The sequence below is a fragment of the Diaphorina citri genome, unplaced genomic scaffold (assembly GCF_000475195.1).
Source record: "Diaphorina citri unplaced genomic scaffold, Diaci psyllid genome assembly version 1.1 scaffold354, whole genome shotgun sequence".
Taxonomy (NCBI): domain Eukaryota; kingdom Metazoa; phylum Arthropoda; class Insecta; order Hemiptera; family Psyllidae; genus Diaphorina; species Diaphorina citri.
This window is the reverse complement of record NW_007377789.1, coordinates 28,678-45,675: the sequence shown is the minus strand read 5'-3', so window position 1 is coordinate 45,675 and position 16,998 is coordinate 28,678. Positions and strand designations below refer to the sequence as shown.

The following is a 16,998-nucleotide window of genomic DNA, read 5'->3' as shown; positions in this document are numbered from 1 at the left end:
TTTCAGCTAATTTTTTTCTAATAACAATAGATTAGAAAGTTGTTTGTTTTTTTCTTTCCTACATTTCATATCACAGAGCCCATCCTCTCCCACGAGAGTGAGGATCCGTTTCCTGTAATCCCTACAGTCCTGAAATTGGCCGGTCAGGGTACGAGTGATTCAGCCGATTCAAGGGCTCGTCTAGTTCTATACGAGCCTGCACACTCTGGCTCTATAACTCACCTTGTCGACACGATCGATCGACACCATATAGGTACTGAAAGTTGTCCTGAGATCAGTATTCAACAGCAAAATGGGTACCACCACCGCACCGTATTCACATGTCAAAAATTATGTACAGCTTGGGCTAAACTGGATTAAAAGAATAGAAAATTAATTTATTTGTCTTATTTAGCCGCCATCTTGTCCATCTGTAATATAGCTTCTTAAATCGGCAAAATAACCACTTTTTTCAAGTCAGCATACCTGAAAACATACAATTCAATATATTATTTCAATATATTGGACAATTACTAAGGATTTCCTTATAGTAGCAGCATATCCCAAAAACGGGATCGACCATTATGGGATAACGGTACATCCTAGAAGAAAAGTGTAAATGTATAAAATGTAGAAAATTATAATACAAACAGCTTTCTAATTCATCGTTTATAAAAAGAAATCACCGGAAACGAGATATTGTAAGAAAACCTCTCTTTTAGTCGCCATTTTGGAAAAATCATTACGGTACGGGATTACGGTACATCCTAGAAGAAAAGTGTAAATGTATAAAATGTAGAAAACAAAAATACAAACAACTTTTTAATTCATTGTTCTTCGAAAAAATTTACTGGGAACGCGATATTGTGAGAAAACCTCTTTTTGGCCGCCATATTGGAAAAATCATTACGGTACGGGATTACGGTACATCCTAGAGAAAAAGTGTAAACGCATAAAATGTAGAAAATAAAAAGATAAACAACTTTCTAATTTATTGTTATTAGAAATTTTTTATCGGAAACGAGTTATTCTCAAAAAACCCCTTTTTTTGGCCGCCATTTTGGAAAAAAGGCCGCCATTTTGTTCGTATACATGGTTTTCGGTGTCACCCCTTCCTAAAAGTTTTATATGGTCCAAATAAAGGTCCATGCCAAATTTGGTGCTTTCCTGACGAAATGCAGCTTTTTTGACGTTAGGCCACCGACTACCGAGCCAGTATCTGTTTGAGATAATCGAAAAAAATCGTGTAAAAACGAAGTCAAAACTTACGTATTTCCTCATCAATGCTGACAAGGAAGTCATCTTTGAAGAACATATAGCCAATGATAGAGAACATGTAGACCAGAATGAGAGCCAACACTGCCGTCAGTATAATGGACCTGCCATTACGTGTTACCGAACGAATCACATTGAGCAGAGTTTCCTCTCTGTATACAACGTCTAGTAGCTGAAATTACAAACAAAATAAGAAATATGAGCTTTCACTAACTGATATTACTAAGGCCGGCCACTTACTATCAGGTAGACCTGACAGGCGGACCTGTTCAGCCGTACCCGTCAGGTCAACCTGATAGTAAGTGGCCGGCCTAATAAAATAACGTCAAATAACAAAATTTAAAACTAAAATGATATCATTTTCTCGTATAAGAGTATACTTCTCTAACCTCGGGTCTTCAGTCTGGTGTTAAAATTAATGTTGACTTATACACATGCGCAGATGCTAAAAGCGAAAGCGACTATGGGACTGTAAACCTGTCAAGCCATGCCTGACACCTTCGTTGGTTAACTTTAGGGCAAAATAAGGAACTGGATCTCCAAAATAGGAGCAACATTTTTGGGTCGGTTGAAGAATTACATTGACTTACCAAAACACTGTAGAAAAACGGATGCATACATAATCCAAGAACACAGAACATAACATAAGACAAATGATAGAGAATCTCTGGATCCATGAATATCTGATTGATTTGTTTGGTGAATGTGCCCTGGTTACCCATAATACTGATCAAATGAATCCCCTTCATAACAACCTGCAAGATAAAATATGAAAAATCCTTAACTATAAATTCATAGAGAACACATTCGTATTTCATTTCATTAAGTCATCTTAACCTTCTTATCACCGATTTTACCAAAGAGAGTTTTCAGTTAAAAGTTTAAGCCTGTGTAAATCAAAAGGGTGAAGTCAAATAAAACCCTTGACACTGTGTTAATGGTCAGTGATAAGATCGGCCATTAGTGTTTGAGCTTAACTCCCTTCACAAAAAGCCCACTTAGAAGCTATATCTGATTGATTTGTTTGGTGAATGTGCCCTGGTTACCCATAATACTGATCAAATGAATCCCCTTCATAACAACCTGCAAGATAAATATTAAAAATCCCCAAATATAAATAAATCTACAGAGAGAAATTATCATTTCATTTTATTAAGTAATCTTAAAACCTTCTCACGTCCTTTCGAACATTTAAATTCTTTAGTATGTCTTAACTCCCTGCACAAAAAGCCCACTCTGAGGCTTAGGTGTAGAGTAAACATTGGGTGTTAGGATTATTGAGATACTTATTTGGAAAATCCTATAATGCTGCAGTAAGCACCAAAGATGTGACAAAATGACACAAAGAAACGACATTTATTTATTCACTATTGGTTGACCCGTCCTTTGTACGGGACCAGAGCGGCGTAAGAGGCATGACCTTGAAGCGCCGCCATTTTAAATCAGGATGGAATGTGAAAATTTTAAGTAGCCTATGTCACCCTCAGTACTCTTAACAACCATAAAAAATTTCATCGAAATCGGTCGAGCCGTTTTCTTGTGAAAAGAGGATAGTTATGGGGTTTCTAAAATGACCGATTTACTTACAGTCAAAGTTCCCAGTAGCCACAAGGTAGGCTCGGGTCCCATGGAGTATATGAGCCTCAATATTGTAGATACCACGAGAGTTCTAATACCAGATTCCCGAGGTACATACATTACAGTGACACCAGATATTAACATGACGCTCCATATGAAACCAGAGAAATGAGAGCTTAGACCTGAAATAGAAAAGCATACGAAAATATTGGTTTTTAGGAGAAAGTTTTCAAAAAAGCCGAACAGAGTTCACTATAGGATGTAAATCAAAAGTCTCCGCAGGCCCAACCTCGAGAAATGTACGGTGATTCCCGAGGTACATACATTACAGTGACACCAGATATTAACATGACGCTCCATATGAAACCAGAGAAATGAGAGCTTAGACCTGAAACAGAAAAGCATACGAAAATATTGGTTTTTAGGAGAAAGTTTTCAAAAAGGCCGAACAGAGTTCACTATACTCACTATAGGATATAAATCAAAAGTGTCCGCAGGCCCAACCTCGAGAAATGTACGGTTTGACTGTTATTCAGGGCCAAAGTTTCGCTATTCAGGGCTAAAGCTTGGGAAAAAAAGCGAAAGGAGTTCGGCCTTCTCAGGAATTTACCAATCGGGCCAATTGGCTCAAACTTAGCACAAAGGTCCATTATAGGATGTAGATCAAAAGTGTCCGCGGGCCCAACTTCGAGAAACGTACGGTTCGGCCGCTATTTACGGCCAAAATTTTCGAAAAGGCCTTAACTCAGCACTTTAGATGTCGGCCCAAGTCGATCAATATTTATACTTTTTACTATTGGTTCTTATTACTATAGTGGATCTTATTATGTTCTATTTGACTAGTATACTGTTATGTACTGTGCCACTATTTCACCCAAATAGTACAGCATCTTGTCTAAATGCTAATCTTGATCACTTACTCGGATAATTTCCAGGAAAAGGGTAGAATATGGCTACAATGAGATTAATAAGAACTGCACAGTTGAACAATATATTGCTCCACACAGACATGTAACTGCTAACCCAGAATAAAGCAGGCTGACCTGAAAACAACGAAAAATTGAATTCAATATTACTGACGGAATACCTAGTCCTTTCTTGTATGTATTTATTTACTTTGTGAATCAAAAGTTCGTTGAAAATACTCATATTTACAAGGTAGGCGAAACTCGAGTCGGAAAAGTTCAATGCATCCATCAAAACTTTCACATCAGAAAAGTGGGTGTCTAAATGCTAATCTTGATCACTTACTCGGATAATTTCCAGGGAAAGGGTAGAATATGGCTACAATGAGATTAATAAGAACGGCACAATTGAACAATATATTGCTCCACACAGACATGTAACTGCTAACCCAGAATAAAGCAGGCTGACCTGAAAACGAAAAATTGAATTCAATATTACTGACGGAAGACCTAGTCCTTTCTTGTAAGTATTTACTTACTTTGTGAATTAAAAGTTCCTTGAAAATACTCATTAAAAGGTAGACGAAACTCGAGTCGGAAAAGTTAAATGCATCCATCAAAACTTTCACATCAGAAAAGTAGGTGTGAATTGCCCCCTTTCCTCTTAAGACTTAAGAGGTGAGTTTTTCCAACAAACTCTGTATTAGTGAAAAGCAATAGTAAAGTAAGAGAAACACAGCTTTTACATTCCGTTTGTGGTGGTCTGTTCTATTATGGCCAGATTGTTCCGACCAAACGTGGATAATTCCGATAAAACAATTTTTAAAACAGATTATAACACCATGTATGCCAAGGTTAAAAGATCATAGACGACATGGAAGTTTTTCATAATGTCCACAAGTGAAAAATTTGAACCGATTGCAATACTTTCTCATAATTTTATTAGTATAGCTTCGCCTTAAAAATAAAATATATATAATCACCTCTCAACTTCTTCTGCCACTTCATTTCGCTAAACATATCTTCAGTTCGCTCGAAGAAGTCGGACACTTTGGATCCCTGATCATCCCGCTCTGCTGTCTGGTATACTTTGCTCTTGGTATCCTCGGTGAGATACTCGCAGATCTCGGGAATAGGGAACACAATCTGCTCCAGAGTCCTGTCTTGCCGAACAATCTGCAAAAATATACAATTTATGTAACAAAGCTAATGACGACATCCACAAACAAACTAAAAAAAGCAACTTCCACCACAGCAAGACCTAACAGCAAGTAGTCTCAGGAGAGAAAGGCCGACCATTCTTCAAGGATGAAAGTATACTGGCATGTGGTGGTCCTACGATTTTCTCCCCCCTAAAGGGTTCTAGGGGGGGAGTACTGTGGTGGTCCTACGATTTTAGGAAATGAAAAAAGGTACCTGCTTTAAGCGGATGGTGATGATAGTGATAATTTCAGTGATCCATTCGGAACTGGGGAATTTAACGTGCTATCGCCGCTGGCTTTCTTATTTAAAATGCGTAGAATATGTTGTTGTTGTTGTTGTTTTCAAATGTCGGGAACTTGGCCATTAGTTCTTTCTCCCAAAAATACAATGAAAGAAGAAATCCAATATTATTTTGAATAGAAAAAAATATATAAATAATAATATGTACTTACTTCAATCTGTGCTGTGTGAGAGGCATAATACTCGAGAGCCTGTATCATCTTAGGATCCGTATAAGTGCCGCACGGTTTAAGTAAAGTAGCCAAGTCCTTGTTATGTTGAGCAAGTTGATGACAAAGAATATAAATGTTGTGACCCACCTGAGAAAATGTGAGGGGTTAACGAAATCAGAATAGGGCACACAATGAAAGAAAATGTTAAGAACCTGAAGACCATTGGAAAAAGTTTCCCCCTTGAAATAAAAAAAAGTACGTGTTTTTACATTTTACAGAATTCCAATCGGTACTCGAGATATTCAAGGTGGCTCCTTTTTAAAAAATCGCCCTGTATGTAACGAAATCAGAATAGGGCACACAATGAAAGAAAATGTTAAGAACCTGAAGACCATTGGAAAAAGTTTCCCCCTTGAAATAAAAAAAGTACGTGTTTTTGCATTTTACAGAATTCCAATCGGTACAGATATTCAAGGTGGCTCCTTTTTAGAAAATCACCCTGTATTTGGGTACGTTACCTCTTTGGGTGAGACACCCTCATCTCCTTCTGAGGATGAAGAATCATCTGAATCTACCCCATCATCCAAAGTCTCCTGGTGAAACGCTCTGCATGCAACATCCACCTGAAACAACGCAGGTGAGACACCCTCATCTCCTTCTGAGGATGAAGAATCATCTGAATCTACCCCATCATCCAAAGTCTCCTGGTGAAACGCTCTGCATGCCACATCCACCTGAAACAACGCAGGTATTTTCGTGTTAGGTTTGCTATAAAACTGTTTCATTTTCCCTTATTTCTTTTAGTTATTTAAGAGTCTTTATTGGTTATTGTTAGAACTAAATGGACACAGATACAAGAAATTACAAATTGCGAAATCATAGCCAAAGGCAATCTCTATCATTCAACCCTGAAATATCTTGTTACTTTTTCTCCTCTTTATTTTACCAATTTAGACTGATGGTTTACTAGGGTCATACTTGGCATTTTCTGATTAACTAAATGACATTAGGTCAATTTGCTTTGACGTGTGACTGTACTTTTAGATTACAGATTGTTTTCTTTCTCACGTTATTTGCTGATCTTGGATATTTTTTCATCTATGCCCTCTTCCCTCTTCATAATTTTGTGCAAAGTTCTTAGTAACAAAGTAATCTTTTTTAGCTTTGGCCGCCATATTGGAAAAATCATTACGGTACGGGATTACGGTACATCCTAGAGAAAAAGTGTAAATGCAAAAAATGTGGAAAATAAAAAGACTTTTGCTGATCTTGGATATTTTTTCATCTATGCCCTCTTCCCTCTTCATAATTTTGTGCAAAGTTCTTAGTAACAAAGTAATCTTTTTTAGCTTCTTACCAGTTGCTTCGGGTTCATATTGTACAGAATTCTCTCTGCATTCTCGCTGTCCCCTCTGCTTTCCATTATAGCCAGTAACAATTTAGACGCGTTGTTCTTTAACTCCAACACCAAATCCATTCGAGTTTTACCCAGAGGATTGATATCATTGAGAATGAGAGCTGTTATAATGTCCAGTCCATTACTCTCGTGTGTAGCGATACAGTTTTGATTATCATGGCACGGTCCTGAAAATTGAAATTGATTTTAAGAAATTGAAGGGTTGGAGGCAGCCTAGTTAGCTTGGAGGGACTATACAGAAAAAGCCCACTCCGAGGCTTAGGTGTAGGATGGGTTAAGCTTCTACAAATCTAACTTGGAGGGTAGCGCGTCTGCCTTGTAAGCTCTAGGTGGCGGGTTCGATTCCTACCCAGGACGAACTCCTAAACAGATAAGATTTGGTCTCGGAACGGCTGACTTTCTCCTATCCTCTCATGTGATTCTCTCTTTTCGATTTCTGGACGATAAGACCTCTTTTGTTACAATAAATTTGGTTACAAGTGGATCCCCTTCGCACTCAAACTTTGCTACAGATAAGATTTGGTCTCGGAACGGCTGACTTTCTCCTATCCTCTCATGTGATTCTCTCTTTTCGATTTCTGGACGATAAGACCTCTGTTGTTACAATAAATTTGGTTACAAGTGGATCCCCTTCGCACTCAAACTTTGCTTTTTTTAGCAAGGGAAATTTCAGGCTGGTCTCCTCCCTGTTTAAAGTCTCCCAGTCAGACCTATTACTCTAATTAAGTAATTACCTTGGCAATATTCAGTGAGAGTCTCCAAAGTTTGATTGATAAGCGCTACATTGTACTCGTTGATATAAAGACCTAGCAATCCCAGACCACCAGTAGTGGAACCACAGATGCAGTCCAAAAACATCAGAGTTTCCGAGACGAGGTTGTAGTTTGATTTGTTGTTTTGATTTCGGAGCAGATTCTGTGAAGAAGAAAAGAAAATTGGGGTATTATCTTAAATACAATTTTGTGAAACTCAATCACTCACGTATACAAATTCCAACCCACTTCTAGAAGTGCTAGAAGGATGCGGTTTTTCACCATTCAACGCCATTTTCTTTCCAAAAAATCACAATCGGAAAACCCTAAATACCCAAACGTTCTCTAGATACGGCCGTTTCAGTTTTGAAGCGTCTTTTTAGGTCTATAGGCCCAAGGTTATCTTAGATTAAGCTTGGAATAAAATAAACCCAATTGAATCAATCCAAAAGTGTGCCAAGGTCTTTTTTTTAAGGCTTTATGGCAGGATTCTCACACAGTGACCTTTTCCACCCAAGGTCTTTACCTGTAAATCTCGGTTGTGATTCTCACACAGCAGCTGCAGGAATCTCAGTACAGGCTGCATGACAAGTATCTTCCCCGACAGTCCATTCTGATCTTCCCTGTCTCTCTGGCGTTCCAACTTTTCAGCCAGCATGTCCTCCAGAGCGGAGCCCTGGTTGAGGACCAAATTGGACACGTCTTCCCCCTGTGGTGTGCTGCGGGCGACGGCAAATGCTTGCGTTGTGGCGAAAGCTGCCTGGTTAAGCTCCTCACGCAGTTCTTCAGTTAGAATCATGCCGTTCGTTTTGACTGGAATTTTTTTTAAAAATAAATAAATAAAATAAAAAATATAATGGGAAAAGGACAAATACACTAGTAGTTGGTCGTACCCATGCTCCGCTACGTTGCCCACTATTTCCTATACAGCTCGTCATTTCTGAAATTCCTTCCTTTTATCTTGTGAAGAAATTCAATTATTAATTTATTAATTTTGAAGACAATTTTAATATTTAAAAGTTTTACTGCCACAGAACAGAACCCTAACGCAAAGCAAAATTTTTATCGTGATCTTGGAGTTTTTGCCTGACATATTCTATTCTATGTTTTTTTATTTACATACTTAAGTTTATGAGCTAGCTAGCAGCTATCAGTTTTGTTCACTTACTTTTTCTCTTGTTCAGTTTATCCAGGTCTTTATGCTGATCTTTATCCTCATGTGCTTTGGCAGCCATGTCTGAAGTATTGACAGTGACTGTAGACTTGATCTCCTGTTGAGCATCCTTCATTTTGTCGTAGAACACTTTGAAAAACGATTGGCTCAGATCTCCACCTGAAATGTGGACGAAATAATAAGGTCTTATCCTTCCTTCTTAGTATCATCCTTAGGTCCTTATTTTTATCCTTCCTAAATGATTTATAAGAGTCGTCCATTTCATTATTATTTTGCATTATTTAGTGCAGGGATTGCCAACCCGTTGATCGTGAGCTATCGGTATCTCGCGAGAGATTTTTTAGTAGTTCGCAGACAGTCGCAAAAGTTGAAAGCAACTCTTATCGGAAGCAAAAATTTACGTCATTACGTCGTAAATTTTTGGTTTCCAGACTAAAAGGTAGCTCGCCAAGAGTCTCCTAGTCATCTGAGTAGCTCACGACCCATGAAAAGTTGGCGACCCCTGATGTAGTATGTCAGGATTCTCCAAAAGGAGCTCTTCCAGCCAACCACAGATTTGGAGGATCTGTTTGCTTATGAGGGTTCAAAACTCACCCAGCAGCTTGTTTTAAAGGGAATTCAACTAAAAATGTATTACCTTTAAAGTAATGTTATATCGTATATTGGGACTAAAACTCACAAAGCAGATTGTTATAAAGGGAATTTAGCTAAAAACCTATTGCCTAATAGAGTTATATCCTATATATTGGGTCTAAAACATACCCAGCAGCTTATTGTACATGCTTTTCTGTATAATCGGGTTGCCACCCTCGAGCAGAGCTATTCCCAACTCTACCGCCTCTACAAATATGGACGGGGAGTTGACAGATTTGAACACCAGCTCTACAACTAGATCAGAGGCACCCTCTTTGTCCAGGTGACTTTGCACTTCGTGAAGTGTGAGACCGGCTCTACTGAGTAGCTTCGCTGAAATGGAAAACGATGGAACTTTAGGTAAAGCGATGAAAAATAAATAATTTATTGGTAGTCTCCTAACTGACTTTAAAATTTTGAAAAATTCGAACAATAGACTCCAAAGTCCTTTTATCTCGGCGGTCTAAACAAGGTCTCGTGAATTTGGAAAATAGATAATTCTTTACAACTTTGTAATACGAGTATAATAAATGTAAACGAAGATATTACTGTATGAATGATACACTTGATACGGTACAGCATACGACTACATTCACACCTAATTTAAAATGGCTACCTCAAGTTCTTTTTTAATCCAAATGTTTGATATATCACAAAATTGATCAATTCAAATTCAAAACCAGATGCACTAAAGATGTTCTTACCTCCAGGACCATGAGTAACCACATTCCTCTGTGCTGACATCCGAAGATCAAACGCATTCTGTTTCTGAATGAACTGTTTTCCAAAATATCTCGTGAGAAGACTGTTCCTCAGAATATCGCCCTGAAATTTAAACATTGAAAATTAGGATACAGATCAAATCAGATAGTTGGGTGGAAGTGTTCCTTTAGGAGAACCTTGCCACTATAAATCTCATCCTTCTAACCAAGGATAAAATGTTTCTAGTCAGTATTTCATAATAATAGAATGGTAGAGATTGCCTCAGGCAATAATTTCGCCTCTTTCTTGTAATTTCTATGTATTTTGTGTACATGTAATTATAAACAATAAAGAGTAAATAATAATAGACTCTTGAGCGGGTGTAAGTACCAGGCGAGGTTAACGCCTGGGGGTGTTCTCTACCAACTAACCTCGAGAGATACATTGATATGGGGTCAAATTTTTATATCAATTAAGAAGTTTTATGCCTTCACCGGGATTGCAGCCGGATCTTTTTAACGATATTTTCTAAACGGGATACTATGTCCAGTAGCATCATAACAGGAGAATGAATTAGCCAACCGTTACTGTTTTTTTCCCCCCAGAACAGGATTTAGCCCACTGCGATACAAGCTACATCCTTAACAGAGTAGTCAAGGTACCTGCTTTAAGGAACTTTTTCGAGCTCGTTCAAGTTAAATTTAAACTCAAAAAAAAAAACAAAAACAAAAAAAAAAAAAAAAAAAAAAACAAATAAAATATTCAATAGTTGAATAAGTCATGCAGCATGCCCACAAATTGCAAATCAACAACGCTTACAAAACATCGTGTACCAAAAACCAAACCTCTTTCCAAAAATTGCATAAATGTCATGTGTTTTATTTGATTGATATCTAGTTGGTCAGCTGACTTTTGGGTATTTATTGAACTTTATTAAAATAAGGATAGGAACAACTAGGTACGTTTAGAAACGTCTTAAATTTGAGGGGTTTGACACTTAAATAACGCGGCAACGTTTAAAATTGCACCAGCGTTCAAAATACCGTATAAAGGCTTTGTAAACGTTGTTTATGCTACTTGCGGAGGGGAAAAATTGGTACAAAAATGTTAAAAACTTCAGGGAGGGGGTAATGAACACAGGGTAAACCCAAAATAGCAGGCAGGATGAGTAAAGGTTTGCTCCAAACTCCGTAGCCTAGTGGTCAGCACTCTGGCACGCAGATCCGAGTTCGAATCCCGATGGAGATGACAAAAACATGCTTGATTCCCGGGACTAGAGCGAGGCGCTACTTCAGTTACTTGTGAGTAGCGCTACAGGTGGCGTTGGATGGAAGTATTTTGTACAGCGGAATGGTGCTGCATCAGCTCTAGCCGTTCTAGGAACTAGGTGCATTATGTTGTCATTTGGACTGAGATAACTAGCAAGTAGCAGATGCAAGGCTTATGTTCTTTCTTAATACTCTCTCAAACGTATGTCGTGTGCTTTTTGAGGACTTTGTAGCAGAATGTAGCAGCCAATGATAAAGTCATTGATGTAGCCATAGTGGTTCTGGATTCACAAGATGGGAAGAAAATCCAACAAATAAACAAGACTTTATTGGAACTACCGGAAAGGTATCTTGCTTCTTGCTATTTGTTATCTCAGTGCAAAAGACATCCAAGATATTATGGAGTAAGTTTTTCATATATACAAGTGTATTTTTCATTGAATGTGAGCTAAATTAAGCTGAACGTATGTACAAGATATGTAGTCGAGACTTGTAGATGGTTTTAAGGATAGATTTTCATAATTTTCATTTCGTTTACAATTAAAAAATGTTTACAATTAAATTAATACTTGTGAATACCTAGTCCAGCCACTCTAGAAGACCATTTACTTGAGAATGTAATAATAATACCTTCCTATCTTCCAGTATAACTGCTTACAGTGCTTACCCAAGACATGAAATAAAATAACAACACAGGACACAGAAGTCGACAGAGAGATAAACATCAAGCAAAATATGAGTGTTCAAAAGGGAAAACAAAATAAAACAACAACACGTTCGAAAACGAAATACAAAACGTTAATAGCATGACGTGAAATCCCAAAATTTGTTGTATTATGCCAACCATTCACGCTCAGACCGTGGAAAGTGTGTGGCGAAAAAAGCTCAGACCTAGGTCTGTCAGACCGTCTGAGGGTGAGTGGCGGACATTGTGAAGGACTGAAAAGTCCGATTACCCCCAAAATCTAACCAAGGTAAGTATAGTATTTGCTTTTTTATGATCACGCCAAGCTACAAAATAAAGATCAGAAGAGATGATTCTCAGAGACAACTACCAAGTAAAGAATCGGTAACAAACAAAAATGGGGAAATACATAGGTGTGAGATTGAGGGTAAAAACTATGGAGGCACAGAGATTTATACAGAAGAAAAATGGAGGGGAAATGAAAGGTGAAAATTGGAGGCATATTATTTTATAAAGGTGAAAATTGGAGGGTAAAAACGGAAACATACAGATTCAAATAGGTGTAAAATGGAGGTTTGAACGGGGTAAAGGGAAGGGTAAAAATGGAGACATACAAGCATGAATAGGGTTTAGTAACTAAGTTAAAGGGAAGGATTAAAATAGAGACATACAGGTTTAAATAGGGTTATAAATGGAAACTTAAAACAGGGGTAAAATTAAGGGGAAACAACAAAACAAATCGGTGTAAAATGGAGGTTTAAACAGGGGAAACATGGTGGTGAAAAAAAGGATCATACAAGTTTAAGTCAGGTTAAAATGGAGGTTAAAATAGGGCTAAAATGGTGAAAAGTATAGGGTCACATGGGTTCAAACAGGGGGTAAAACGAAGGTAAAAAATAAAATGGAGGCATACTAAAACTCGTGAGACACAACACAGTGACAACTAATGAAATACACAAAGACGAAGAGAAAGAGAGAGAGAGAGAGAGAGAGAGAAAGAGAGAGACAGAGAGAGAGAAAGAGAGAGAGAGAAAGAGAGAGAGAGAGAAGGAGAGAGAGAGAGAAAGAGTGGGAGAGAGAAAAGAAAAGGAAAAAAGAGAAAAGAGAGAGAGAAAGATAGGAAAAGAAAGAGAGAGGTAAACAAGGAAGAAAAAAAGAAAGAGAGGAAGAGAAAGAGAAAAATAGGAAAAGAAAGAGAGAGGTAAACAAGGAAGAAAGAGAACAAGGCAGGAAAAAAGAGAAAGAAAGAAAAGAGAGAGAGAGAAAGAAAGATGGGGGGAGAGAGAGAGAGAAAGAAAGAAAGATGGGGAGAGAGAGAGAGAGAGAAAGAAAGAAAGATGGGGAGAGAGAGAGAGAAAGAAAGATTGATTGATTGATTGATTGAAAATAATATAGGTCTTTATTTTTTAAAGTAATTTACAATAGTATTCGATCTCCTAAGCTAATTAGCTAACTTATGAAGAGATCGAAGAGATGAAGAAAGATGGGGAGAGAGAGAGAAAGAAAGAAAGATGGGGGGGGGAGAGAGAGAGAAAGAAAGAAAGATGGGGAGAGAGAGAGAGAAAGAAAGAAAGATGGGGAGAGAGAGAGAAAGAAAGAAAGATGGGGAGAGAGAGAGAAAGAAAGAAAGATGGGGAGAGAGAGAGAGAGAGAGAGAGAAAGAAAGATGGGGAGAGAGAGAGAAAGAAAGAGGGGGGAGAGAGAGAGACAGAGAGACTGGACACAACTGAATATAGGTTGGACACAACTGGTCTGGTTAAAATACTATACCGTGTTCTTTTTACTACTAGCGTTTTCGTCCCGCTCTGTGTTGGAAGGTTTGTCAGTTTCCTGTAAAATAAGTCATACGTCCCCAGGGCACGACAGAGGGAACAGAACCGCAAATTATGAACAACAAAGATCACGTGGAAAATAGATACATGGTAGATAATAGTTAATCAGGGTAGAAAATAGAGATATACATATGGTAGAAAATAGTTACAGATTATTGAGGGTAGAAAATAGTTAATCAAGGTAGAAAATGGTTAATTAGGGTAGAAAATAGTAATAGTTAATCAGGGTAGAAAATAGATACAAATTAATCAAGGTAGAAAATATGTTTAGGTTACTCAAGGTAGAAAACAGATTCCTCCTAATTAGAGTAGAAAATAGATAGGTTATTAAGGGTAGAAAATAGTTACAGATTATTGAGGGAAGAAAATAAGTATAGGTTACTCAAGGTAGAAAAAGAAAAAGAAGAAAGAATGGATTAACTAGGGTAGAAAATAGATATAGATTCATCAGAGTAGATTACAGTAGAAAATATATTCAGTTTAATCTAGGTAGAAAATAGATATAGGTTAATCAGAGTAGAAATAGATACACATCAGGGTAGAAAATAGATTCAGTTTAATCAAGGGAGAAAATAGATACAATTTACTAAGAGCCGAAAATAGAGACAAATTAATCAGGGTATGTAAAAATAGAATAAGGTTCAAATAGATCCCTCCACCCAGTAGTAATGCTTTAATCAATTTTAAGGATTTTGTCCTCTCTATAATTTAAACATCCCGCGTCAACAATTAATTAAGAATGAACACAATACTTCCAATGGTGAGTACGTTAGTAGATAGTGACATGCATTAACTACAATACTGCTTTTTATTACCTTTTAAAATAATCTGAAAGGTATAGTATTCAATTCTAAAAATCAGTAGGTATGAATTTTACTTCTATTTATTCCAAATTCAAAGATAAGTTACCAATGTCCAGCATCCCAAGGCCAAAACTAAATCCTCCTTACTTTCAACATGAAACAGGGTTACTTAGAATACCAAGGATTACGAAAAAAAGGAGGGAAAATCTTGCCACCTTGAAGGAATCAACTTCTACGTTTTACCTGTACCGTAGTGCTTTGGTCCGAGAACGGACTACTGAAGAAGGTCGTGATAATGTTCATAATACTGTTGGCGACATAGGACTGCAATGCAATATCCTGGTAGGCAGTCACCAGAACTACTTTGGACATATCGGCTAGGAAACTCCGCTCGAATAGGGACCACATGTGGTTAGAGGCGTAGATTTCTTTCATTTCTACTTCGGTGTCTATGTAGCAGTGGTTGAGGAAATTGATGTACGCTTCCTTTACCTGAAACAAGCGTTGGAATTCAGGGAACAGAACCGCAAATTATGAACAACAAAGATCACGTGGAAAATAGATACATGGTAGATAATAGTTAATCAGGGTAGAAAATAGATATACATATGGTAGAAAATAGTTACAGCTTGAAATTTGTCGCGACGACCTATGAACTCAAAGCGAGAAAGTTTTAGATAACACTTCAGTCGTTATTTTAAGACCGGTTTTAGCGTCACCTATGTTAAGCTACGCCGAGCAAGGCCAATAAATGGATGGGTGACTTGAGCCTTATATTGGGAATAAAGGGAGAACGGGCTCTAGTCTTGATTTTAAATCATTACATGAAAGTAAAATCAAAAAATCAAATCAAGAATGATTATAATAAACTGAATATTAAACAAATTAGGTAGGTACATAGGTACTGATTTTCTCAAATAACGATCGAATAAACTACGGGCTAAAAAATTCCCGGAGGGACGGACCCAGCTTGTTATGTATCCTTTTCTTATGGATTTATTTCATCTTTACACATTAAAATTTTGTGGTGAACAGTAAACCAGCTTGATGTGTTAGTGTAACAATATGATTATGAATAGGTAAATACAATTTATTGGAGTAGACAGGTATGTATGTACAAAAAAAAAACCATGTAATAAATAATTTCTGAAATTTCACTGACCAAAATATTCAGAAACCATGTGTTTTATGATAAGAATACCAAACAATGTCACATTATCCAAAGAAAAACGAAGGAAATTGCAGCGGCGCAGTTGTAGATAAGTAAATGACCTATAATAAAAATGGAATATGAACTCACCTTTTCACCATATTCAGAATCAATGGCCATCATTTCTCGCAACGTTCTCAGAACTTTGACACACAACTTTTCTTCTTTCTCCTCCAGTAACTTTTCCGTGTGTTTGATTAGTCTGCAAAAAACACAAGTTGGAGTATATCTTATCCACTTTAAATTACTTAGTACCTACGCATTTAGAAACATAAAACGGAAATAATTATTGAGAAATAGTTATTTGTGTAAGAATCCTCAAGAAATGAAAAAAAAAAAAAAAAAAAAACAAATAAAATATTCAATAGTTGAATAAGTCATGCAGCATGCCCACAAATTGCAAATCAACAACGCTTACAAAACATCGTGTACCAAAAACCAAACCTCTTTCCAAAAATTGCATAAATGTCATGTGTTTTATTTGATTGATATCTAGTTGGTCAGCTGACTTTTGGGTATTTATTGAACTTTATTAAAATAAGGATAGGAACAACTAGGTACGTTTAGAAACGTCTTAAATTTGAGGGGTTTGACACTTAAATAACGCGGCAACGTTTAAAATTGCACCAGCGTTCAAAATACCGTATAAAGGCTTTGTAAACGTTGTTTATGCTACTTGCGGAGGGGAAAAATTGGTACAAAAATGTTAAAAACTTCAGGGAGGGGGTAATGAACACAGGGTAAACCCAAAATAGCAGGCAGGATGAGTAAAGGTTTGCTCCAAACTCCGTAGCCTAGTGGTCAGCACTCTGGCACGCAGATCCGAGTTCGAATCCCGATGGAGATGACAAAAACATGCTTGATTCCCGGGACTAGAGCGAGGCGCTACTTCAGTTACTTGTGAGTAGCGCTACAGGTGGCGTTGGATGGAAGTATTTTGTACAGCGGAATGGTGCTGCATCAGCTCTAGCCGTTCTAGGAACTAGGTGCATTATGTTGTCATTTGGACTGAGATAACTAGCAAGTAGCAGATGCAAGGCTTATGTTCTTTCTTAATACTCTCTCAAACGTATGTCGTGTGCTTTTTGAGGACTTTGTAGCAGAATGTAGCAGCCAATGATAAAGTCATT

The 16,998-nt window shown here is 37.4% G+C and overlaps 1 protein-coding gene across 1 annotated transcript in view; it reads right to left on the bottom strand.

The window, feature by feature from the left end:
• Window positions 1–16,998, bottom strand: part of LOC103507937 (inositol 1,4,5-trisphosphate receptor) — a 45,680-nt gene that overhangs the window by 5,276 nt on the left and 23,406 nt on the right. Inside the window, exons 28-42 of the mRNA XM_026822669.1 lie at window positions 15,959–16,070; window positions 10,073–10,193; window positions 9,498–9,701; window positions 8,730–8,894; window positions 8,088–8,374; window positions 7,544–7,724; window positions 6,750–6,976; window positions 5,911–6,126; window positions 5,393–5,539; window positions 4,721–4,913; window positions 4,084–4,206; window positions 2,842–3,014; window positions 1,845–2,009; window positions 1,249–1,426; window positions 1,188–1,198 (exon numbers count right to left, since the gene is read on the bottom strand). Of these exons, the coding sequence (XP_026678470.1) occupies window positions 1,188–1,198; window positions 1,249–1,426; window positions 1,845–2,009; window positions 2,842–3,014; window positions 4,084–4,206; window positions 4,721–4,913; window positions 5,393–5,539; window positions 5,911–6,126; window positions 6,750–6,976; window positions 7,544–7,724; window positions 8,088–8,374; window positions 8,730–8,894; window positions 9,498–9,701; window positions 10,073–10,193; window positions 15,959–16,070 (2,503 nt within the window). The remainder of the gene's footprint in view (window positions 1–1,187; window positions 1,199–1,248; window positions 1,427–1,844; window positions 2,010–2,841; window positions 3,015–4,083; window positions 4,207–4,720; window positions 4,914–5,392; window positions 5,540–5,910; window positions 6,127–6,749; window positions 6,977–7,543; window positions 7,725–8,087; window positions 8,375–8,729; window positions 8,895–9,497; window positions 9,702–10,072; window positions 10,194–15,958; window positions 16,071–16,998) is intronic.